The sequence below is a fragment of the Nannospalax galili genome, unplaced genomic scaffold (assembly GCF_000622305.1).
Source record: "Nannospalax galili isolate Female #2095 unplaced genomic scaffold, S.galili_v1.0 scaffold397, whole genome shotgun sequence".
NCBI lineage: Eukaryota > Metazoa > Chordata > Mammalia > Rodentia > Spalacidae > Nannospalax > Nannospalax galili.
This window is the reverse complement of record NW_008341879.1, coordinates 4,057,026-4,081,629: the sequence shown is the minus strand read 5'-3', so window position 1 is coordinate 4,081,629 and position 24,604 is coordinate 4,057,026. Positions and strand designations below refer to the sequence as shown.

The 24,604-nt window shown below is 41.0% G+C and overlaps 1 protein-coding gene across 2 annotated transcripts in view; it reads left to right on the top strand.

The window, feature by feature from the left end:
- Clvs1 (clavesin 1) overlaps positions 1-24,604 on the top strand; it is a 205,216-nt gene that overhangs the window by 67,225 nt on the left and 113,387 nt on the right. For both annotated transcript variants that reach the window (XM_029565634.1, XM_008837590.2), the window contains exon 3: positions 17,829-18,003. In XM_029565634.1, the coding sequence (XP_029421494.1) occupies positions 17,829-18,003 (175 nt within the window). The remainder of the gene's footprint in view (positions 1-17,828; positions 18,004-24,604) is intronic.

Here is a 24,604-nt window from a genome sequence, read left to right as displayed (position 1 = left end):
ATTACTCATAATACCTAGTAATACCTAGTGTAATGTGAATGGTATGTAAATAGGTGTTGGACCGTGTTGTTTAGGAACAGTGACAAAGAAGTGACAGTGCGAACAGTACAGATGCGTTTCACTTTTTCGAATAGTTTCACTCTGTACTTGGTTGAATGAAGGATGTGAAATTTTTCAATGCAGGACATCTATAAAGTCAGTTTTTCCAGTTTTCTTCATACAACCTTGACATTTTGTATTATTGCAATTTAAAATGTTAAGCTCTTCTTAAATTCTTACAGGCATATCTTATTTATAGATTTACATTTCCAAACATTATGTTCTTTCTACAAAAAGGATTCATAAATTTTGCTCAGAGAAATGGTTTCATTTTCTGATTACGACTATTATGTGGAAACTCAAGTCGTCATCATTTGAAGAACTAAGTTGCCAGCCCTGTGAACACAAGATTGTAGCTTCTTGTAACTTAATTAGGTATACCACATGGTCAAGTTCAGATGTATAAAGTTGGTATCTGAGAAAGAATTAGAAGGAAAATACTATTTCTATAATGCAAAAAAGGGTCTCTCTGTTAATGATGCCAGAAAAGACTGTTAAAATCCATTTTGATCTAAGAACACTGAACTTAAGTAAATATCACTTCATGTCACTAATGGTCCACTTGCAGTGCAAAGTTCTGTAATCTATGTGGGTACATACAATGGTGTCTTCATTCCTAGCTCAAAGTTCTTTCTAGACCGGCAGGAACAGGCTGGTGGCCTGTGCCCCAACCTGCTTTGTTTGCTCTCATGTTACAGCTGGCCCTTTAGGACATTACAGTTGTCAGCTGCTGAGTCCCATTTCTGGACCTGAATATCTTTTGGATTTCTAGCTTCCTGAACACTACCCATGAGGTGGGCCTGCACTGAGCCCTGGGGAGGACCCCGGAGAGGAAACTGCCACTCTGCAGAGCCACTGTGGACAGATCTGGAGGGAGCTAGGAAGGGTCAGACTTGTGTGGTGGTGGGTAGAGAGCTGTGCACTGCCATCTGGGGAAAGGGTGAGAGAGTCAAGGTCCTTAGCCAGAAGAGGCATTTTTCCCATTCACTGCTCTTCTCAGAGCAGGGCTGGCTGTGGGTGAATGGAGGGAAGATGCTTCTTATTCACCATCAAAAAGTGAATCTGGGTTGGAGAGATGTTTCAGTGCTTAAGAGCACTGTCTGCTATTGCAGAGGGCCCGGGTTCTGTTCCCAGTACCCACATGGCAGCTAACAATGATCCTGTAACTCTAGTTCTAGAGATCCAACACCTTCTTCTGACCTCCACAGGCATTGAATGACATGGGTGCACTTATATACATGTAGGCAATACACTCATACGCATGAAATAAAATAATAAATAAAATATTTTTTAAAAGATAAATCCTAGTTTCGTGACTTGGGTGATTCTGGAAGTACCCTTTCTCATTTTCTACTGGGAAAGCATCTCAGAGTGAGAGATAAAAACATCTTTTAAAAAACGTGGTTAAACAAACATTGTGTGCATTCTTTTAAAACAGAAATACAAATCTATCTGGCACAAGATTCTCATTTGTGTGGTTTCCAGTACAGAGGGAGGGAAGGACAGGGTCTCTGGAAAGATGGAAGTTAGGCAAGAACCTAAAGAAGAAATCTGGATTGGGAGACATATACAGCTAATGCCCAAGTCTTGCCTAGCTGGACCATTTACTCCCAGATACCCAGGTGAAGAGATCTGGGAATCTGGCTGTGCACACTGCTTAGGGGTGTTAGAACACATTTGCGTAGAGAGGACCAGAAGCAGACGGATTCTTATGACCTGCTCCTGATCCCGAGAGCACACTGTGAACGTTAGACTTACTCTCTGTCATTACTGCAGTGTGTAGCTGTCTACCAGTGATTTCACCAGGCCATCCTTTCTGTAGCTATGTGCTCTAATGTCTGCTCCAGTGGGTGAGCATGTGAATGAATGAGATGGGGGCATATGGAGCATGGGGCATGGTACCTGGCACATAGTAGGAAATCATTAGATGCCATTCCTGAACTTTCCTTCTAAGGCCAGCTCAATGAAATTCAGGTGAAATAAAGTCCTATCTTTTGCCTATAAGGCAATAAGCTCTGGGCCCTTTTGAAATGGCTCTGTTCTAGTCTAGTGCCTTGCATATGAAGAAGAAATAAATGCCCTTTGTGAAATGTCTCAAAATTAGCTGGGAGGGAGAAAGGGGAAAACCTCTTTTTCTTGATAGCTTTGCATTGGCTCAAAATAAGGAATGTATGAGTTTTCTCTTTATGGTATCTTGTGTGGAATAACAAAATTCATGACTTGAAAAAAATCTGTGACTTCTTGCTTAAATACTAAATAATAAGTGCTACAATTGTTCTAAGAACTTTCTTCAGGCTTCCAGTGATGGCAAATGAGTCAGCAAAGAATGCACAAATTATCAGAAATGCATATGTCTGCCCACTGATCTGAAATAGTAAAGAGAGGTTTACCCTAGTCCTTGATTTCATCCATATAATCTCCAAATGCAAGAGTCTTATTTGAAAACTGAGTTGCCCAGAGCATATTCTTCAAGCCTCACTGAGACTTACTCTTCTCTGTCCCAGAGGTTGTTATAATGGGTGCTCTTGGATCTAGAGAAGGCTCATCAGCCCAAACAGATGCAGTAAATCTTCTCCGGATTCAGATCCTAGGGATCACCTTCTGTGGTTAAGCTTTCTAAACTGAAAAGCCCAGTCTCCATTGTCCTCAGCCTGTGAGGGATGCCTTGATATCACCCATCAGGCCAAGAGCTTCCCTGCCCCAGGTCAGCTTTCCCATGCAGGGACACTTTATTTATATGGCTCATGCCAGGGACTCATCTACTTAATATTCATTTGTTATACTCTAAAAGAAAAATATTCACCTGCCACTTGCTGAGTGTGATAAGGAATGACTTCATGCAAGACTATTGCAGCATGGGTCAAGGCTATTGTAATAGGAGAGAAAGACTGAATTCGACTATGAAAGCAGCAAGGACAAGTGAGGATTTATATACAGTTACGAGGAGAGGGAATGGTCGGAAAATTACTAATAGAAACTTGGTTAGGGGTCAGGGATGGAATGAAGAAGAGAGATCTGATTAGCTATCAACATGGGAGATTCTCAATGGACATGGCATGGTTCTTTATAAAAACTGGCCTTGCAGTCATAGGCCACAGGCCAAAGATGATGCTCTGAGTTCCATTAAGGCAGGATTACTGGTCAATATCTATGACTTCACTAAGAAAGTGACAGTTGGTCAAGACTTAAAATATGAGAGCCAGCCTCGCAAAGAGAAGTAGAATAATGTTCTAGGTGGGTGAGAAAAAAACGAAAGGCTGGAAAGATGGCTCAGAGGTTAAGAACACTGACTAACTACTCTTGCAGGGGACCCAGGTTCAATTGCCAGCACCCACCTGACAGCTAACAACCCTTCATAATTTCAGTTCCATCGGATCAGATGCCCTCTTCTGACCTCTGTGGACATTGCACAACATGGGTACATTTATGTACATGTAGGCAATACACTCATACATATAAAATAAAAATAATAAATAAAATATGTGGGCTGAAGAGATGGCTCAGTGGTTAAGAGCACTGGCTGTTCTTGCAGAGGAACCTGATTCCATTTCCAGCACCCACATGGCAGCTAACGACTGTTCGTAACTCCAGTTCCAGGGGATCCGATGTCCTCTTCTGACCTCTGTGGGCATTGCAAGACATGAGTACAGTTATATACATTCAGACAATATACTCATACACATAAAGTTAAAATAATAGATAAAAATTTTAATTAAAAAAGAAAGGTTTTATATCATTGCTCACTTTTCGGTTAATACTTCTTCCTTGAATTGCTCTGAGAATCTCAGGCATACAGGACCCAAGAGTCCTGGATCTTGTTCCTGTGCTACAATGTGCTGCCGTTAGCTTATTTAACTTCCCTGGGAGTGAATTTCTTTATGTTATCTAAGATAAAGAGTTTGTTATCATTTGGGATGAGATTTTTTTTCAGGGATATATTGCACTTTGATGATTGTTTTTAATTACTAGCCTCAGCCAAATAAATGTTGGTAGCAGTCTTAAAATACTGTGAAACCCTTTTCCCCTGTGCATACTTTAGCAGATATACTCTAAATGGTGAGGAGATGAGTCTATCTCCAGTTGAGAATCGCTGTGTAATCACAAGCTCTTAACTGACTCATTCTATTTGAATTGCAAATCTATTCTGGAAGAATCAGACTTTGTCATAATCCATGGTCCCTCTACACTTCCTCCAGTACTTAGATTTCTCTAGTCAGTGGTTACTTACAGTATTTATATGTTGTCTCTGGATGCAGAGAATTATATAGGGGATATGTGAAAATAGGGCTCCTGAATGTGGATGGGAGAGGCTGACAAGTCCAGTTCTTTTTCCTGTGGATGTTCTGTGTGAGCCAGAGTTAGGAAAAGCATCCCTGAACCTTTCCCCTTTCAAGAACTAACTTGATTTCTCCTCCCAACTTGACCTCTAGCAGTCATGTGATTCACCTCTGCATTAGCAGAAACTAACCAAGTCCCGTTTGATTTAGAAAGTCGGAGCTAGTCTCCGGGTTTAAGGTAGAGTACACAGCAGGCCTATTTGCACGGGCTAACAGATGTGGGATCAGCAGTGGTCCCTCAGTATTAGCAAGCAAGGATTAAAGTAGGAAAGAAAATTTGAGATAAAATTTTCCAGAGGGTGAGCATTTAAACTTTGGACATTTTTCTTTGGACATTAAACTGTTGATCTTCCCAAACATTTTTTTTTTTTTTGAGTTTTCCACTGGTTACCAATCTCTTTGACTTTGTTAAGTATAGGTACTAAAATCCTCCTATGGAAAAATCCCAAGTCCTAAGATATAATTTTTCTTTCAAAGTAATTTAAAATATATGTACATTTTTATGCATAGGCATTCATTTCCAAAATTTTGTTTTGCTATTTATAGTATAGGATATTTTGGAATTGTTTTGAAGATAAATGTACACTGATGTTTCACAATATCTCCTGCAGTGCAACTACTATTAAGTGACAGCAATAAATAATAACTGTTGGCTCTAATTGCTTAGAGAATTGCCAAGTGATAATCTGTGATGTAATTAAATGAAATAAGCCAATGCTGCCTTTAACCACTTCTATAAAATAATTTCCCAGAGAGGTATTAGAGTTTGCACGGGTAAAGTTACCTGGTGAGGCAAAAATTAACTGCCCCTGCACCCCTGGGAAGGAAGCATTGACTAGTTTTGTTTGTTTTCTGATTTTGATAAATGAACTATGTTGAACCAATGCCCATACTTCTATGCTGGTGTTTTGGTAGTAAATGTTATTTCTCTTCTTTCTTACTTCTGACTTCCATGATTAAGTAAAATGAAATAACGAGACTGTTCTGAGAACCAGAAAGTAGGGCATGAGAGCTCCCATCTCACGGGTTTATGAAAATGATGCAGGAAAAAATTGCTACTCACAGAGCTGGTGAGATGATTCAGTGGGTAAAGGCACTTGCTGCCAAGCCTGACTACTGAATTCGATCCTCAGAATCCACAAGGGCGAGAGTCCTGAATCCTACAAGTTGTCTTCTGACCTCCACACATGAACCACCTCCGCATAACAAATAAATAAATGAATGAATGCTTACATCCGTGCAAATTTTTAAAAAATTTTAATTACCACTCTTGTTTTTCATGACCTGCTTGACTTGGGCTAAGCTGGGGTGCAGTGGGTACCAGTGCCTCCCTCCTGCCATGAGAAGGCTAGGCTCTCCATAGCTCTACCTTGACATCAGCAGGCAGGCCATTTATGTCTATGTCTGCCTGTTAACTCTCATAGCCAAAGACTTTACACTCCAACCATCTCCCTTTTACCGATGTTAAACATAGTTCTACAACTGGTGGTGGGGTTTGCAGTGACTTTTTCTCTTTGGGCTGGTCACAGTTATTATTTGTGAAACATCAAGCATTAGAGAAGATGATCAAGACAAAGGATTTGTTCTATCATATTTGCTTCCTGAACTGGAACTCTGAAACAGTGTACTCAGAGATCGAGATCTTCCTGAGCCTGAGAGCTGAAAGGTCACTCTGGCTTCGAATCCTTCTACCTCCACGAGTCAGATAGTCTCAGAATGTCTTGAAGAAGATGCAGTTGTTGAAAGGCGGTGAATAGCTAGAACAGCAACTTAGAAGCCAGCCAAAAATTGTATTTCAGTAAATGAAGATTATGAAACTAGCCTAATGATGTAAATGTCCTAATGTTGTCCTGTGGGTTCTCCTTGCTGTCTCTCATGAATTTGATTGCTTGCTGCTGTTTTAGTGTCTTGTGATTAAGAAGGTTAGAGTTTTTGAATATTTTATTATTTTTATTTTATGGGTATGAATGTATTACCTGAATGTAGGTAAGTGCACCTGTATTGTGCAATGTCTGCATAGGTCAGAAGAGGGGATCGGATTCCCCTGGAACAGGAGTTACAGATGGTTGATAACTGCCATGTGGGTGCTGGGTATTGAACCTCAGTCTTCTGCAAGAGCAACCAATACTCTTAACCACTGAGCCAACTCTCCAGCCCCAGAAGGCTAGATTTTTTTTGAAGGAGAAATAAACTAACTTTGAAATCTTCAATCACATTGCAGATTCTCTACATTCAGCCTCTAATCTGCTGATGGGAACTAACCACAGTTTGAGGGCTCAGACACCTAGCTAAAGACAACTAATTTTAGGGTCTTGAGACATTTGTTTTTCTTAAGAATTTGTGACTCTGTCAGAATATATTGTTCTCTTTATTAAATATAGAGTTTGGGAGTTTTTATTGGCCATAGGCAATTCCATGAATTAAAATTATGAGATATACTATACTCCTAACTCATTACTGGTATGCCTTCCATAAAAAGCTATACAACATTTTTTCCAATGCAGCATTTAATCTGAGTTGTCTTGCACATTATTTCTAGAACTGGTAACTTTGAAAAAGGTATCTTCTGATTTCAAGTGATTACAGTTTCACCAAGAGGGAAGAGGCTCAGGAGTACAGAATCATTCAAAGCAATGTGGTGTCATCGGGTAAAGGTTTTTCTCAAATGCCTTCTCACTTATTGTACAATTTTCCCACTTGAGAGTGTTATGATTCTAAGAGTGAGGCAGGCTCAGGAAAAAGAATATTGCGCTTGAAGGTGTGACTAGTACATTCCCATATTGCCAGTACAAGATCCATAAATGCACACCAAGGTCCACTGGTACTCATATGAAGGGAAGATCTTGCTGTTTGTGACCCTGTAGTCTAGTGACTGTGATTCCAGCTGTATGTCTAAATCTCAACAAAGATTTGTGGAATATCCATGACAAAGTGTATAATTCTAATGGAGTTAATTTTTTGTGATCTTAGAAGATGCCAGTTTTGGTGTGTGTGTGTGTGTGTGTGTGTGTGTGTGTGTGTGTGTGTGTGTGTGTGTTCTCCACTGTGAAATCACTCTAAATCATTGGAGAGGAAGGCTGAGGAACTTGGCAACCTGCTACCTGGTTTTGGGTAATGAATGTGGAAGAGCTTTAGTTTGAGAAGCCTCAGTTGGGAATAGACTGGCCAAAAGGGAAGCGATAACACCAGTGCTTATTTATGTAGCTATATTAAGTGCTCATTTGCATTCTTGACACTCTTCCTAAATCTTACTTTTTGATATTCCTCAGCCAAGGGAGTTACCAGAATAGACAAGCATGAAATTAATTTTTCATTCTTGTTTAGTAATGGATGGAGTGCTCACTTCCACTGGAGTATTTTTTGGAGTACTTTTAAAATTTTCCTTCTTTCTAAAAACATGCCCCAGTCCTCACTCGGATTGCTGAATGTGGGGAGCCCATCCTAACTTTCAATTCTGGCTGCCATGAAGCAGTCTTTGGGGACTAGTTTTTTCTCACTGGGCAATTATAACACACCATCCTTCCTGTCTGGAAACATGCACCGAGCACTCATAATAACTGTTCTGTATTATTTTCTGACTGACTTCATTTCTATCCACATTAACTTTGTGTGAATGCAAGCACATCCAAATCAAAATCAAATGGGGACCAAATGTGGTGACATGCATGTGTGGTCTCAGCTATTTGAGACGCTGAGATGAGTCCAGGAGTTTGGGAACAGCTAAGCAACATAGAAAGGCCTGGTAAAATTAACCAGAAATGGGGTGGGAGAGAGAGAGAGAGAGAGAGAGAGAGAGAGAGAGAGAGAGAGAGAACTACATTTAAATCCGAAAGCCTAGTTTCCTTTCCTCTGCTGTAGCCATGGTACTCTATAACACATCACTCTGTGACCCATGATGGGAGAGGACACACATCAGACATCAATAGAAGCATGAAAGGCATTGAAGACAAGGAAAGACACTTGCCAGCAAGTACAGAGTGGGCTTTGCTGTTTTCAGTGGTTTAGAATTTATGGGCATGCTGGTTGACTTCCATGCCTTCCTTCCTTCACTAATAAGTATTTATTGAGTATATGTGAGGGGACTGGAGATTGCTGGGGCTTTAAAGACAAATACACCAAGTTCCCAATTCTGGCAGGGTTCCTAGTCTAACCTAGAGGGGCAGGATTGATCTACAGAGACCCCACATTTTGAGTGGAGGTACATTGACTTCATCATTTCTATCCTTTTCTCTCCATGCTGCTTCAGAATCAGGGCCCTGTTCTCAGTCAGGAACATTACCTTTTGGATTCTGTCCTCGGTAAACAATGGATGGGATGCCTCAGAGAATTGTACTTGATAGAGAAAGGCAACTTTAGCAATGACTCTAGTTGCCTTTCTGAAGTGTATACCATGCTAAGTCAAGCTTCTGCAATCTGAACTAAACCAAAGATGAAGAAAGCAGATGAAGTTCTGTCACTTTCTTATCTAAAACTCCACATTCTAGAACTTGGCTTTGTATTAGATCAGATGCTGAAGCGTATTGGGGGTATTGGTTCTCCTTCCTGATGCTGGGACTTTGAAGGCCAGGCTTTCTCATACTATAACTGCTAATGTCAATAAGAAAAATATTATTTTGGTATTAAAAGGAATCATCTTTCACGTTAACACAAATTCAGAGATAGTAAATTTAATATTATAAATTTGATATTATTAATCTTACTATAGCAAAGCCAAATGTTTTTATTAGCATCATTCTGAAACCTAATATTTTTAGAACTTAAACATTTTTTTTCACACTGAGAGGAAGAGAACACACAGAAGATGACATTTTCCAGCTAACGTCCAAGTCACCTAGGAATTATCAGAACCCTCCCAAGAAAGTGGATCATCTGGCTTCCCATCCCAGTTTTTCAAAGACCCGTAGGTCTAAAGAGGAAGAAATAAGCTCCCTTGAACTCAACCCACTCAAATTTTGCAAACTTCCCATTGTCTTACAACCATTATCACCCAAAAGCATTCTGACCAAGAAGGCATCCTCACATCTCATGCAAGTATCAATACCTCCCAATTCAAAAAAAGCCTTTCGAATATTTTGAAAACGCTAAAAAATAAATAACACCCCAAACTTCCATATGGAGAATCAAGAACTTTGCTGAACTTCACTCTTCTGTGGAAAATGGCGGAGGCAGGATGCAAGCCTAGTCACCTCCCTGGAGTACAATCTTGTTCATCATTATAACGGAAGCTCTTACTGGCCTGGAGGCCAAATCAAAGGAGCTCCAGTAGGCACATCTTATTGTCCTCATTGGCTGAGGCATCAGTATCAGTTAAGGTTAGCTATCAATTTGAAAAGGAATTTCAAGTGGATGGAGTGATAGAGAAACATGCACGGGCACAATGTCTATGTACCTGTAACTAAGACATAGGTACCTGGAAAAGAACTGTGTTCAACATCACTCAGTGGTTTATGATAGATCTTAAATATTCTTAAGGAGAAAATTCATAAATAATTATATTGTTTGCTCAATTACAAAATAGAACTGGGCTGGGCATGGTGGCATGTGCCTTTAGTCCCAACACTCAGGAGGCAGAGGCAGGTGGATGTCTGTGAGTTCAAGGCCAGCCTGGGCTACATAGTGAGTTCCAGGCCAGTTGGGGCTACAGGGAGACCTTGTCTCAAAAAGACCAAATAATCAATCAAACAAACAAAAGCAAAATAGAACTGGCAAAGCAACTGGTAATATTAATGACTTGTTCCAGAAAATTTAGTACAAGAATATACTCTGTGATTTCAAATTGATGAAGAAATGTCCTCCTGTTTCTTCTGAGAATAGATGTTATTTACAAACTCATCATAACCCTACATGGTCATATGGTTACATATAACCTCCTTTTTTTCTTATATGTGTCAGCCTTGGCATCTAACTTTTAGAATCTCCTTTAAAAATACAAGCACAGATGAGTCACTTCTTGAAAGTTACCACTTCTAGTTGGTAAACCCTATTTTACACTATTTTGTTTCTTTTTAAAAAGTTTTTATTGAATTTTTCATACAGAACATCTCAATCAATCTTCATCATATTTATACCTCCTTCCCTGCTAGTGTTCTCCTATAGCACCCCCCCACTGGAATTCATACATTCTGTCATCTGTGTTAAATCCTATTGTGTCAAGTTAGTGTCCCCAGATGTTCCTCAGTACAAGTTCACCCACTGAGGTCTAGTCAGCCTATCTAGAGTCCCTCACTTTAGGAAGATTAGCTCTCCCTCACCCAGCAGTAATCATTTGGCGATATTTCTTCAGCTAAGATTAGGGTCTGCTGTCCATTTCCCCAGTTCTATGCTGGATTTTTGTCTGCTTGAGTTTGCATGGGTCTTGTGCATGCTGACACCATTGCTGTAGGATCAAATGAGCAGGGTCTCAGAAGCTTGTAGTAGTTTATTGCCATTTACTCATGCACCTCCTCCCTGGCTTTGACAATCTTTCTGCCCCATCTTCTGCAATGGTCCCTGAGCCCTGGGTGGATGAAGTTTACTATAGGAGTCCTGTCTAAGAACCAGCATTCTGAAGATTCTTAATCTTAATCTCTACACTTGGCCATTCATGACCTTCTGTGCTCCTGACCCTCTGTTTCATGAAGGAGCTTCATTAATGAGAACTGAGATATGCATTAGTATCCTCTTTTTGTTTTATATTCCATGAGCCTTAGGTGTAGAGGGTGCATTTTAGATGGGACACTTAGACTTGGGCAATTCACAGACAGTATCTGTGTGTGACCAATTGTGGAATCCTGTAATAGTCTTCGTCTGGTATAAAAGAAGCTTCTTTGATGAGTGGTAACTAGGATATTTGTCTGTAAATATAAGGATACATATTTTGCACATAGTAAGAAATTACATTAGTTTAGGGATGTGACAATTTTGGGGCTTTCTCTAAGATCTATGACCTCTGTAGCCATGTGTCTTTGGCTATGTTTACAGTACCACAAATAAGTTTCCTCCCATTGAATGGGCTTTTAGTCTAATTAGGTAGCTGTTACCCCCAAGATAAAAGTACCACTACTGTACCAGTGTTGTGTGCTGTGCTGATCATTGATGTAGTTGTTTGGTCTTGAAGCTGGTCATTGGACCATTGATTGATGTTCTCCCTTAGCACCTTGTGTGGTGCTCTCCAAAGCCATGAAAGCTAGCCTTCAGGGGAAGTGCCTTCCAAGTCAGTTCCAGCTCCACTGCTCCAAATTCTGTCTTCAAGTACATTCTGTCTTCAGTAGTAGGCACTTACCTTCCAGTTCTGTGAGGCAATCAAGGGCTGTGGCAATAGCCTGCATAATTCTGTGAGTCTCTTGGACCATCCTGGCCAGCAGCTCAAAGGAAGGTTTCTCCTGCCTGGCACTCTTTCTTATTATGTAGCCTTTAGTTATACACATGAACTCATGTAGAGAAAATATATGTGTAATTTGTCATTAGGCTGTTTTTTTTATACTATCTAGGTATTATTTATTCTCTCTCTCTCTCTCTCTCTCTCTCTCTCTCTCTCACTCTCTCTTCCATCATGACTTCCACATTTAAAATGTCCCCATTTTCCCTTGATAATACCAGTCTCCTATGGTCCCACCTCTCTTGAGCTCCTTCTTTCCTTTTATCCCCAAAGTTCCTTGTATAGCCCTCCCTTACCCCTTCCATTTAAATATCCTCATTTTATCCATTTCTTCCTTTGTAACACTTGTCTCCTACTGTTCTCCTCTCTCAGGTTCCTTCTTTCCCTTTACTTCCCTGGCTCCTTTTCATTATCCTGGTTCCTGCATTTACATCAGGATGCATACTCACATATGAGGATTTGGTGCTAGGATCCACATATGAGGGAGAACATACATTGTTTGCTTTTCTGAGTCTGTGTTCCTTTACTTAGTGTAACAGTTTCTAGTTCCATCCATTTACCTGCAAATTTCATTGTATCATCTTTCTTTACTGCTGAGTAGAACTCCATCATAAATGAACCACATTTTCATTATCTACTCCTCAGTTGAGGGGCACTTAGGTTGATTCCATATCTTAGTTATTGTGAAAAGAGCAGCAACAAACATGGATGTACAAGTGTCTCTGAAATAGGATGAGTTCCTTGGGTATATCAAGGAGTGGTATAACTGGGTCAAATGGTAGGTTCATTTTGTTTTGTTTTTTTTTTGTTGTTGTTGTTTGTTTTTGTCTTTTTGAGACAGAGTCTCCTTGTAGCCCCACCAGCTGGCCTGTAATTCACTATGTAGATCAGGCTGGCCTTGAACTCACAGAGATCCACCTGCCTCTACTTTCCAAGTGCTAATATTAAAGGTGTGCACCACCACGCCCCGCCTCATTTTCAGTTTTTTAAGAGTTCTCCCCACAGCTTTCCATAGGGGTTGCACAAGTTTGCAGCCCCACCAGCAGTGGGTGAATGTTCCCCTTTCCCCACATCCTCTTCATTTATTCTCTTGATATTAGCCACTCTGACTGGGGTAAGATGAAATCTTAAAGTGGTTTTAATTTGCATTTCCCTAATTACTAATGGTGTTATACACATTTTAAGATGTTTCTTAGTCATCTTTCTCTCTTCTTTTGAAAACTCTGTTCACATCCTTAGCCCATCTTTTAATTGGATTGCTTATTTTCTTGATTCTTTGTTTTTTGAGTTCTTTATATATTCTGGATGTTAAACCTCTGTCAGATGTGTCACTGGTGAAGTTTTCTCCCAGTCTCTGGGTTTTTTCTTCACTTCCTTGGTTGTTTGTATTAGATTTTAAAGCTTCAAGTAACAAAGCTAAGCAGCAAAGCTATGCACACAACAAGGTAACCTAAAAATGAGCTGGTGTTCACAGTCTCTAATTGCTCTCACTATAATGGTGATGATATTCCTGTTGATAAACCACTGGTAAATCCTAGTTATTTAAAATCCTTTGGGGGAAATCTTAAGCTTTCAGTTTTCAGGTAGTATGTTCTTTATATTTCATTGGCAATTTGCAGGTCACATAGTGCTTTTTTGATATTAAAATTTTCAGTCTGAACTCACTGACTCTGTAAATGCTATGCAAATTATGGAAAGGATGGAGCAAATTGTTTATGACCATTTTGGTTTATCTAGAAACCTTGTTAGAGTTTGAAGACTTGTGATAGCAAGCTACAAGCTCACAGGTACATTTTATTAAAAATAACTTTTTATTTACAACAATTTCAGGTTTCAGAATTACTGTGAAAATACCATAGAGAGTTATTCTGTGTGCTACCTGCACCCGGGTTTCTTACGTTAATATAGAGTATTTGTCATGACTAATGACCCAAATTAAATCATCACTGTTCACTGAAATCTTCATTCAGATTTCCTTGGTTTTTAACCCATTTTCTCTTCTGCCTCAGGGTCATACTCAAGAGACCACATCCCATCTAGTGGCCAAATGTCCTTTGACTATGACAATTGCTCAGAATTTCCTTGTTTTTGACACACTGGCAAATGTGAACGGTATTGGTCAGATGTTTTATAAAATGTCTCTCAAGTGAAATCAGTTTAATATTTTCCTCATTGTTATTTCCTGTGGCAGTATGGTTGTGGGGGAGGAAAGTTCCAGAAAGAAAGTACCATTATTTTCTCACCATAGCAAGACTAAACACTGCATGGCTTATTATTGGCGACAAGCCCTTAGCCTTGACTTGGGCTGTGTTCCCCAAGGTCCTCCACTGTTCTGTTTCTTTCCCTCTCTTTTCTCTACACTTTGGAAAGAAGTCACACTGCTCAGCCCACACTTATGGAGTGGGGAGTTATGCTCCGTGTCCTTGAAGTTGTATCGCTACATAAATTATTCAATCTAATGAGCATTTTAAATTTTAAGAAGGTAAAGGTATTCCATAAGTACAAATATGAAAGAGGAAGAGGGGCCACTGGAGAGATGGCTCATTAGTTAAGAGCACTTATTGCTCTTGTTGAGGACTGGGATTCCATTCCCAGCACCCACATAGTAGCTAACAACTGTCTGTAACTCCAGTTCTAGAGGATCTGATGCTCTCTTGTGACTTCTGTGGGCACTGCATACATGTGTTGCACTTAGACACATGCAGGCAAACACTTATACACACAAAAATAAAATATTGTAAAAAAGGTGGAAAAAGGGAACTGTATGTGAGGAAGCCCCAAACTAAGGAAATAAAGGTGAAATTTACAGCTAGGGTCACGGTACGGCCATACTACTCAGTAGGAGGAAAGCCTCACAATGAGAGACTGATCCCATGTGCTTTTTTCCTACTCGCCCTGTTAATTCAGAAGAGTGAAGGTTTGAACGCTTGGAAGTGATAATGAGTCCACAGTCTTTTACTTTAACGCTGGGATCGTCTCATGAATACAGCACACTGTCTTCCTGACAATGACTACTCTGCACATTGGTGTCCAAAATGCATAGAATAGCTTACAGGTTTTCAGACAGTATACAGTGTCTTTTGGAATAAATGCACATAGATATGTTATGTAAAGAGACACATCTTTTATCTAAGAAGAAAAATAAAGTAGAAAGCAGTTGTATTTATTTGCTAAAGATATGCATAATTAACAGTTCATGAATTCACCTTTCAACTGCAGTGTTCCCTCAAAACTCCCTAAAGGTCGACTTTGCTGCTGGGAATGGTGTGCACACCTGTAATCCCAGCACTTGGAAGGCTGAGGTAGCAGATTAGGAGTTTGATCTCAGCTTGGCTTACACAGTGGGGCTCACTTACAGAAAACCAGCCAACCAAACAACACCTGCTTGGTGCTGACGTATTTGTTCTTTCTCCTTCCCTAGTCTCCTTGACTTTTCTGTTGCATTTGACTTTGAAAACTAACGTGGTCTTGTAGAGTTTTTTTTTTGTGTAAACAAAAGCTCAGTGGTTTAAAAAGAAATCATTCATTTCTGCTTTTTTATCTGTGGGGACAATTGGAGTTTATCTAACTATCAGACAGGTGGGTCTGCTCCCTAAGGAGACCCGATGGTCGGCTGTGTGTCACTCCCCTGTATGTCTCTCAGTCTTCTCAATCCAGCATTCTAGTTGTGGCTTGATTGAACCATGGGCTTTAGTAGAAGGACAAAAGAGCAAAGGTGACATGTCAGATACTTTAAGAGCAAGGCTAAGAATTGGCACCATTTTGTGTTTGTCTATGTGCCACAAAGTGAAGCAAGTCACATAGATAGATAAGGAACCATTTCTTTAGTGAGGCTGTAGGTACTAGGTAGGAAATGAAAATTTGGGGTCAATAATATAGAAATGCAGTTGATCCTAGTCTTGCTTATTAAAACATTCTCTTCTTGTTCTTAATACTATGCTGTCTTCATTATTTCTTTCTTCACCTTTATTGTTACATGTAGTGTTTATGTAAGAATCAGCTTTTCAGTCCTGTTTGCTCTTCTTAAGAAAGCTCATCCAGGTTGAGATTTCCTGGTTCCCTCATAGCTATTTCCAGTTTTCTGCTGGGCATTTCCTTATTATCATTTGAAATCACCTAAACTATAGCTTCTGGTCCTATACTCTCCCTTAAATCAATGCTCTTCACAAGACAAAGGCATATTAAGTTGTCCAATGATTATATAAACTTATATGTAAACCACAAGCAAAACAAAGCCTTGTTAATTAACACTTTCCCTGAATGCGTAAGACTACAGTGTCTCTAACATAGAAAGGAAGTACTTCTGAAAGGAAACCATAGTGACAAGAGGAGTCATTAAGAGCCACAGTTTGTTTTCCCCCTAGAGGTCAAGGGGTCATGAGCACCGTGTTTGTGCAGTTGAGATCATAGGATGTGGGTAGATCTGAGGATTTCTCCCCCCAGTAGATTGGGTCTAATCTAGTGGGTAGATTTGAGGAAGGAAAATTTTAGTTTGCTATCAGAGATAAAGAACTTAACATGAGGAGCAGAAACAGAATGAGCCGTTTGCCTTTGCTTTTTGAGACTCTCCTCTGTCCTAAAGTCTCACTCCCAGCCCTGCCAATAATCCATCCAAATCTAGTTCACCCAAGGCTCATCCCAAACCTTCATCTCTCCACTCTTTCCCAGCTGAGCAAATGCTATCAGTTTACTCAGCTCACATTCCTCCTTTCCGACCCCCTCCATCTATGAGCTTTTTGAAAGTAGAAACAAGGCATACTAATTTATCACTTCAATCATGAAATAGAACTCTGAGGTTATACTAAGCATGTAGCAAATTCCTAGCCTACTATTCAATACAGATTTTCTAATTTCTAGTCAAGACTTTGGGTGTGGTGAGGATTCAATGACAGATTGGTTGTCTTAGGAATCTGATAAATTGACCCTGAATTCACATAACCAGTCTTTTGGTTTTAATGAAAACATGAACTAGCCAACCATGTAGTCACTGGCCATCCAGGCTTATTTCTTCCTGCTCATCAAAGAAAGACACTGAATTTATAGATCTTCTAGATCCTTACACTTGTAGTCCAGCTAATTTTGAAGGTAAAAGAACAGTGAATATTTCTTCTTTTCATCATGTCTAAAAACTACCTAAAACAAAAATCAGCTGATGAGCCAGGCATAGTGGCTCATGCCTTTAATCACAGCACTCAGGAGGGAGAGGCAGGCGGATCTACATGAGCCTGAGTTCCAGGCCAGCTGGGGCTACAAGGAAGCCTTGGTCTCAATGCCCCTTTCAAAAGAAATCAGCTGGTGAATTGGAATCCATGATGTGGAGGCATATGCACGACCCTAGAGAACTGTCACCCTAGTTTGTATTCAGGTCTGCCTGTTGTCATGGTTACTGATGTACTCAAAGCGATTTTCCTCCCGAATCACACTCTGCAGACCTTCAACGAAAAAAGCTGTTCTTCCTGCTTCATTTTTCACTACCTACGAATTGACGCCAAAATAGCAACAATTGCATTGATGTTTTTACACTTTCTACAAGACTTTAGCATAGAAAAGAAAGAACAAATTTAATCCAAGTAAGCACCTATAACCGAGGGCTTACCACATTTGTTCTGCAACAATTCATTGAGTACCTAGGTATTGAAGACTCTGCCAGGATTAGAGTCCAGCCCCTGCTCTGTGGGTATCAGAGCATGGTGAGGGACAGTGATGAGAAAGGATGTTTCCCTGAGATGTGACCAGTGATGCAGCAGAAACAGCGTAAGAGAGTCATGGGAATGCAATAAAGCAGTGCCTCATTAAGTCTGAGGTGCTGCTGGGACCAAATCAAAGGGAGGCACCCAAACTGGGAGTCTTGAAGCATTGTTCCTAGAAGTTTAGCAAGGTTATTTGTTCATCATTCTGCACATAGAACCCCAATGTGGCTCTGTAGGTCAGGCATATGGGGCAGTGGCGTGAGCACAGCAGAGTCATTGCACACAGTGTGCCATCTGTCAGCTGCCTAGACTCACACACTACTCTCCTTTCTGTTCTGGCCACAGGAACTCCTTCACAGACATCCTTCGTGCCATCCTGCTGTCCTTGGAAGTCCTTATTGAAGACCCAGAGCTTCAGATAAATGGCTTCATCTTGATTATAGACTGGAGTAATTTTTCCTTCAAACAAGCTTCTAAGCTGACACCTTCTATCCTTAAACTTGCCATTGAAGGGTTGCAGGTATGTTCAACAAAAGGGCAATGCCTGATTACGTGTGACCGTACTTTTTCCTTTTATTGATATTAAAGCGGTATGTGTCCCTTATAGTGATAAAGGAAATGGAGATAAACCTCATCTGTGAGTGCTCTGTATTTTCACCTCCGCCTGAGTTTAGATGTTTGTTTTGTAATAAGCCTTCATTTTCATTAATACTAAATTGCTGTTACTACAGGCACACATTACCTGCCATAGCAATAATGAGTAAAGCGTGGAGATGTTTGGCTAAATCCACCGGAGAGTTCACACAAATTACAACTAGGACACATCTGTGTTATGAGCATGTCTCACATAGAGTGGCAGGGGGCTTTCTGTTTTCAGAAGCATGTTTGAGCCCTAGAAATGCACCCTGTGGATCTTTACTTCCCAGAGTGTTCCGTGCTCCAGTGTTTGTGTTAAAGCATTGCTTCTCTGCAAATAAAAAGAAGCGGATGACGCTTGGCCCATGGTTATATGACCTGTTGCCAGGATCTGTCTTTTGGGGAAAAAGTTTCAGTGTGTAGCGTAGCCAGTCAGTCTTCAAGGACCCTTTCATGGGTCACTGGTTCCCTGAAAAGTAGCTAACTCAGAACTTTAAGCTAAGCTGCTTGGCTTCTTGATTACACATGAACAAAATACAGAATTAAGGGCATATTTTATGGGTATTAAAAATCTGCATAGCTAAAACACACCCCTTCTTAATTTGGAAGGAAGACTGACACAGAAGCGAGCAGTTCTTTCATATGCAGCTGTGCCCAAAGCAAGTATAGATGTTGGCTACTTCTCAGGTCAAGCAGTCATTCCTCATGCCCTTCAAAGCACATGAGTTCAGCCACCACAAAGAACTGACGGTTCTAGTTCTTAAAATATGGCTTGTTCTTATTTGCCTCTAGCAAACATAACCCGTGTAGGCCTCTGGTGAACATATACTTATTGAATGGTATCTTATTTCATAAAAATAGTTTCCCATTTCCCAGAGAAGTGGAGCTGACATTTCAGGAGAGGAGCAGCCAAGTATACATGCTCCTAACCAACCGCCCTGGCTTTGAAGTACATTGTGGGCATGGTTTCAGTTACCTCTGCATGTAAAGACTTCATGCTGCAGCCTGAGGTGCCTCAAACTCCAGACCACAGCCCTGGAAACAACTCTGTCAGTTGTTTCCCTTTGCCTCTAACACCCTTTCTCTAGCTCCTTGACTCTCAAGCCCTGAGTATCTCTTCTCTCTCTTTAAGCTGATTGTTAAAGGAAACGCTAAGCTTCAAGATGTATCTAATGCTTGCTGGCCATATTTCTAGGAATTTTTGCATAGTTTCATATAATCCCATGTTTTATTTTTTAACAATTTTTAAATGTATACATTGCTGTAATTTAACTTCCATCCTTTATATGACTTTTATCACAAAAATGTCCTTTATCCAACCCTGAGATCTAATTTTATTTTCTGAAAATGTGTGGATTATATAATCGGTCCCTTGCTATCATTAGTAGGCCAATACGGGCCTTTCTGAGTTAATGCATGTGAACGTGTTTGAAAGGTAAAACTATACATAAATCTAAGCTATTCTTACAGGAAACACCAGCTGAGTCTTTGTAGGTCAGGATGGGTCTCAGGGAAGCTTATGTCAGGGACGAAGATGAATTCCACAGTGCCTTGTAGCTCCAGTTAAAAGATGCCTCTCTCAGGAAGAGAGGAGACTTGTGGGGGCAGAGTCAGGGAATCCCAGATCAGTGACTTCCTTTCATATGGCAAGGCAAGCCCCTTCAACTGTGGGAAGGCATCAGATTATTCTGGACCCAGGCTATCTGAGCTAACAGGCAGCTCTTTCTGGGAGTTCTGTCTGTTTGGGTTTTAGATCCTTGGAAAGTGACAGACCTTTCTGCATGGGTAGGAAGACAATGGTCCCAAGGAAGCTGGGCTCTGGAGCAACTCCTTATCTGGGATGTGGACAATCCCAACCTGTGCTAAATTTTGGCATGTGATCTTGGACATGAAGAAGCTACTAAGGCTACTGAAGGCAACTAACTCCATGCTTGCTCTACAGTAGGGAGCCTCTCTGGCCAGGAACTGGTGACTTTTCACAGCGAGCTAATCTCTCTCTGACTATTGGAACATTCAAACACCATGAGCCACACACCGTGGTCTCTCCTGGGAACTGTTCGTCATCACAGGGGTTGTCTCCCAGCCCCAGCTAGCTGTTAATCCTTCTGAAAGAGCCATCTGGGACCAAACAGAATTCACTCTTTTGTGGTCAACAGTGCACCACAGTGACCATCCCACACCTGTTAGCTACAAAGGCTCAAGAGAAATTACACAGTGGTGCTGGCTGAATGTAGTGGAGACAAGAAAAGCTACACAAGGCCACCGTCAATGACAGAAGGGAAGCCATACGCTTCCTTCTTCCCGTGCATCTTGAGAGAGGACTGAAGTGGCCAAGGTGTCTGCTGGACCTTCAGGAGGCAGCAAGGGAGGGATGGCCTATGTCCAATGTGTAGAACGTGATCTCACTGTCCTTCTACCTTTTCTAGTGTCAGTTTGAGAGATGAATTTATTAGGGGAATAATCTGACCATTTTGGTGCTTGGCCATCAGGGTTGGGATCTCAGCTATTTATAGGATGAGTCTAGGATTATCTGCTTTAAACTCCTGGAGATTTTAGGGCCCTGGAATATGATGTCTCTCTTACAGCTACACAGATAATACACTGACTCCTACATGGAGGAGAGACTAGGCCAGCTCAGATGGCTCATTGTTCAAGCAAAGAACTCAAGGCTGGTTTTGGTCAGTCCTTAGGCTGCAACCTGGTTCAAGAGGCCTGAGTTTTTGTGTTGTTTTTTCGTTCTTCATAAAGAGTTGTTCAAGGCTGGGCGTGGTAGTACATGCCTTTAATCCCAACACTCTGGATGCAGAGGCAAGAGGATCGCTGTGAGATCCAAGCCAGCCTGGTCTATGTAGCAAGTTCCAGGCTAGCTGAGGCTACAAAGAAACTCTGTCTCAAAAAGACACACAAAAAAAGAAGAGTTGCTCAAGATAGACCTTGACTGCCAGTTGTTCCAAGTTGGGCTCTTTGGGGAAGGGCTCTGAAGAGAAGGTTATCATGACAGGAGCCTGAGACAGTGCTTTCAGGTGAACAGGTGCTAAAGGGAGCTTTAGAAGAAGGTCCAGCAGAAGGGACAGTTCATCTACTTTGTCTGAAGCCCTCAGGCGTTCTGAAGCTGGGATGACCCTTCAGAGTCATCCCCAAATTGGAGTCAAGGATCTGGGCCTGAAGATTCTTGCATTGTCCCGTGTGTATACGTTGCTGCCCTGGGAAGGGTTGTGAGCCTGGTGTCTTCAGCCTGAGGTCCAGAGGCAGCTGCTACCTAAGGACATTCTCTGGGTAGGCTTCCCAGTGTCTGGGTAGTAGGGCAGAGCATCTCAGGCCACAAAGGAAAGACATTTGGAATACCCTGAAATGGGGCATTAAGGAGACTCACTTGCTCTAGATCTTTTTCTTGGCTAGCCACAATCCCAATTAACTCAAAGTAAAGCCAGTACTAGGTAGTTTTGAGGTGATGGGTGCTGTGCTGGCAAGTTGGTGCTGGTCTTCTCTTTAGGTTTTCTAATTGCATTTCTATGCTTCAGGAGGGAATTATTCTGTTTCTTAAAATAATCAAAAAACTACCACATGAGCAAGACTTTGGTTATATGCTTTATATGGGAATTAATTTATTATAGAAATCATATAGAAGACTGTGGTTTCATTTTACATTGATTAATTGATGTTTGGGTATGCACTTGCCCTGGAAAAAGGACAATTTTTAAGAGTCAGTTCTCTCCTTTTACCTTGTTGGTCCTGGGGATGAAACTCCGGTCGTCAGGGTGGGTGGTAAGTGCCTTTTCCTCTGAGCCCTCTCTTCTGCACCGAAGGCTGTTGTTTAAAGGTTCTTCACATTCCCACCTTAAAGTTGCCCTGTATCAGCCAGTCACAAGATGTTGACAGTATGTCACTGTGTCATCTTCCTTTCAGAGCAGTCATTGAGGAAATATTATTGAGACTTTCAAGTTATACCAGTTACGTAAATATTCTATGACTATTGTTTCAAAGAATTTTAAACAATTTTTGAGAAATCATTTCTTCTTGTCCTGATCTTTAAATGTGGTCAACGTTGTCTAAAACAACTATTGTAATTGTTCATTGCAACTTGTTTAAATTTTAATCTAATTTAACTTTGTATACCACCATTGTAATATGATAGTGTTATTCCCAGTCTCCTCGGGAATTTTGGAAGAATGAGCAGCACACTGATGTCCTCTTGAGCTGTGTAATGCTTCCAAAATCAGGTTTTGAGATTATTTCTTGTTAATCCGTGCAACCCAACTATCACAGTCACCACCTAGTGCTTATCGATGTGCAGCAAACCAGGTACTCAGACTGCTTACTGTGTTTTACTGAGGGAGAACGATGGCCTCCTGTCTTGCAAGCTATTTACAAAATAACTATTAAGGTCTCAAATATTTGTTACAGGTTTAGAGAATCCTGCTCTTTATTCAGTGGAGAAAAATCCAAGGAATGTTCAGTTTTTGTTTTGTTCTGATTTTTATTTTACTTTTGCTTTTTTCTCCTCTCATTTCCATGTTCGTGTCATCATTCCCTGACCAGTCTAGACAATTTATCAGTTTATTAACTCTTTGCTCAAGATTTATCGTATGACTCCTTTTTCTGTTAAAGACGTTTTCATAGTATTTAATCAACTTTGAGTCGCTTTCTTTAAGCAAGCTTTGAGCCAGTCTAATGGAAAGGAAGGTCTGTCTCTTTCACAGTTGTTTCCTGTTTAACCGTTGTATGCGGGGTGGGGGTCTATACATGTGTGCTTGTGTGTGGAGGCGAGAGGACATCCTCCACTGTTGTTCCTCTTTTTCTCTGAGGCAGAGTCTCTCACTGGTCTGGAAGTCACTCTCCTGGCTCTAAAGATGTGCCTGCCCCCACCCCATGATGCTATTACAAGTACACACTACTGTACCCAGTTTCTTCTTACATGGGTTCTGGAGATTGAACTCAAGTCCTAGCTCTTTCCTCTTTAATGTTAATGATGACTTTTCAAGTATTAACCCAGGCGGTAGAGGATTTGATGCTACTCAGAACCTGGGCCGATATAAATCATCAAATCATCGATTCCTTTACAGCTTCTTTTTTAAAACTTTGGTGATGATTTAATTATAGTTTAAAAGAAAAACCTCCAGGACAGCCAAGATATAAATCTCAGTAGCTGCCCAGAGGAGGAGACTGAAGGAGAGAAAGAGGAAAAAAAAAACGTGTCATTTAAAACCAGCGTGGAGGTCAGACACATGGCGGACCAGCAGGGAGGGGAACTTCAGACAAAGCATAAAGAAACCCAAAATATTGAAGTAGCCCAGAGAGTGGGGGAGAGCATGGTTGCAAAAGAGACAGAAATAAAGAAAAGGAGAGTTTATGCTCTTCTGAAGAATTTAGGAGAGAAAGAGGAAAAAAAAAAACGTGTCATTTAAAACCAGCGTGGAGGTCAGACACATGGTGGACCAGCAGGGAGGGGAACTTCAGACAAAGCATAAAGAAACCCAAAATATTGAAGTAGCCCAGAGAGTGGGGGAGAGCATGGTTGCAAAAGAGACAGAAATAAAGAAAAGGAGAGTTTATGCTCTTCTGAAGAATTTAGAAAAGCGTACACTGACTCACGGAGCTACATGTTTACTGCTGGCCCCAGAGGGCAGGGATTCTGAGCAGAAAAAGTTCTCCATTTTATCAGCACCTTGGTTTTTCTGCCTGTTTCTTCAGCATGACTTAGAGTGAGTCTGCCTTTCTAGGGGTGGTCCCATGGCCAGGTGATTGAGTCAGCAAAACCGGATTGTTAGGTTTCGACCCAGGCCTTTAAAGGGCCTTTTTTGCTACTGTAACATCCCCCCCCCCAAAAGGTAACCCTAAAACCTCTTTTGTTATATCTGTTCAATCCTAATCCTCTCTTCACACCTCTTTCACCCTCTGTTTCTCATCCCCTTTTCCAAAACATATGATGTGTTCATTGTCCCCCTGGGGAATCCTAAGTGGGTGCTACGCTCAATTGAAAGAATAGACTTATTGAAATTCGGTCACGTTGGTAGGCAATGTAACAGCTCCTGAGTGTAAACGAACAGATCATGTTGTGATTAGAAACTTGGAAAGACAAGCTGGCCAGATGCATCTCAATTAGCAGTAGACTCCAGTCTGTAGTTCAGATCCCAGACACACAAACATTCTGACTCATGTGTTATTCAGCACAAAATGTGGGTCAGATACCCTTCTAATGAGATTATGGGAGAAGATAAAACTGACCTCTCTTCAAGTAGTATACATTTTAGGGCCTTCCTTTTTACAGTCCAGTCCTATTACTGATGCTCGGCCTCTACCCCATATGCCTGAGCCAGAAACTTCATGGGCTCCAGCAGGTTTCTAGACCCACTCAGGCTGGAGAAGCCTGGCTCTAACACATAGTGTTACGCAAGGGTGCTTGACTTAAGGTGCATGAGATTCCTTTGTATGCCTTTAATCCCAGCACTTGGGAGGCAGAGGCAGGCGGATCTTTGTGAGTTCAA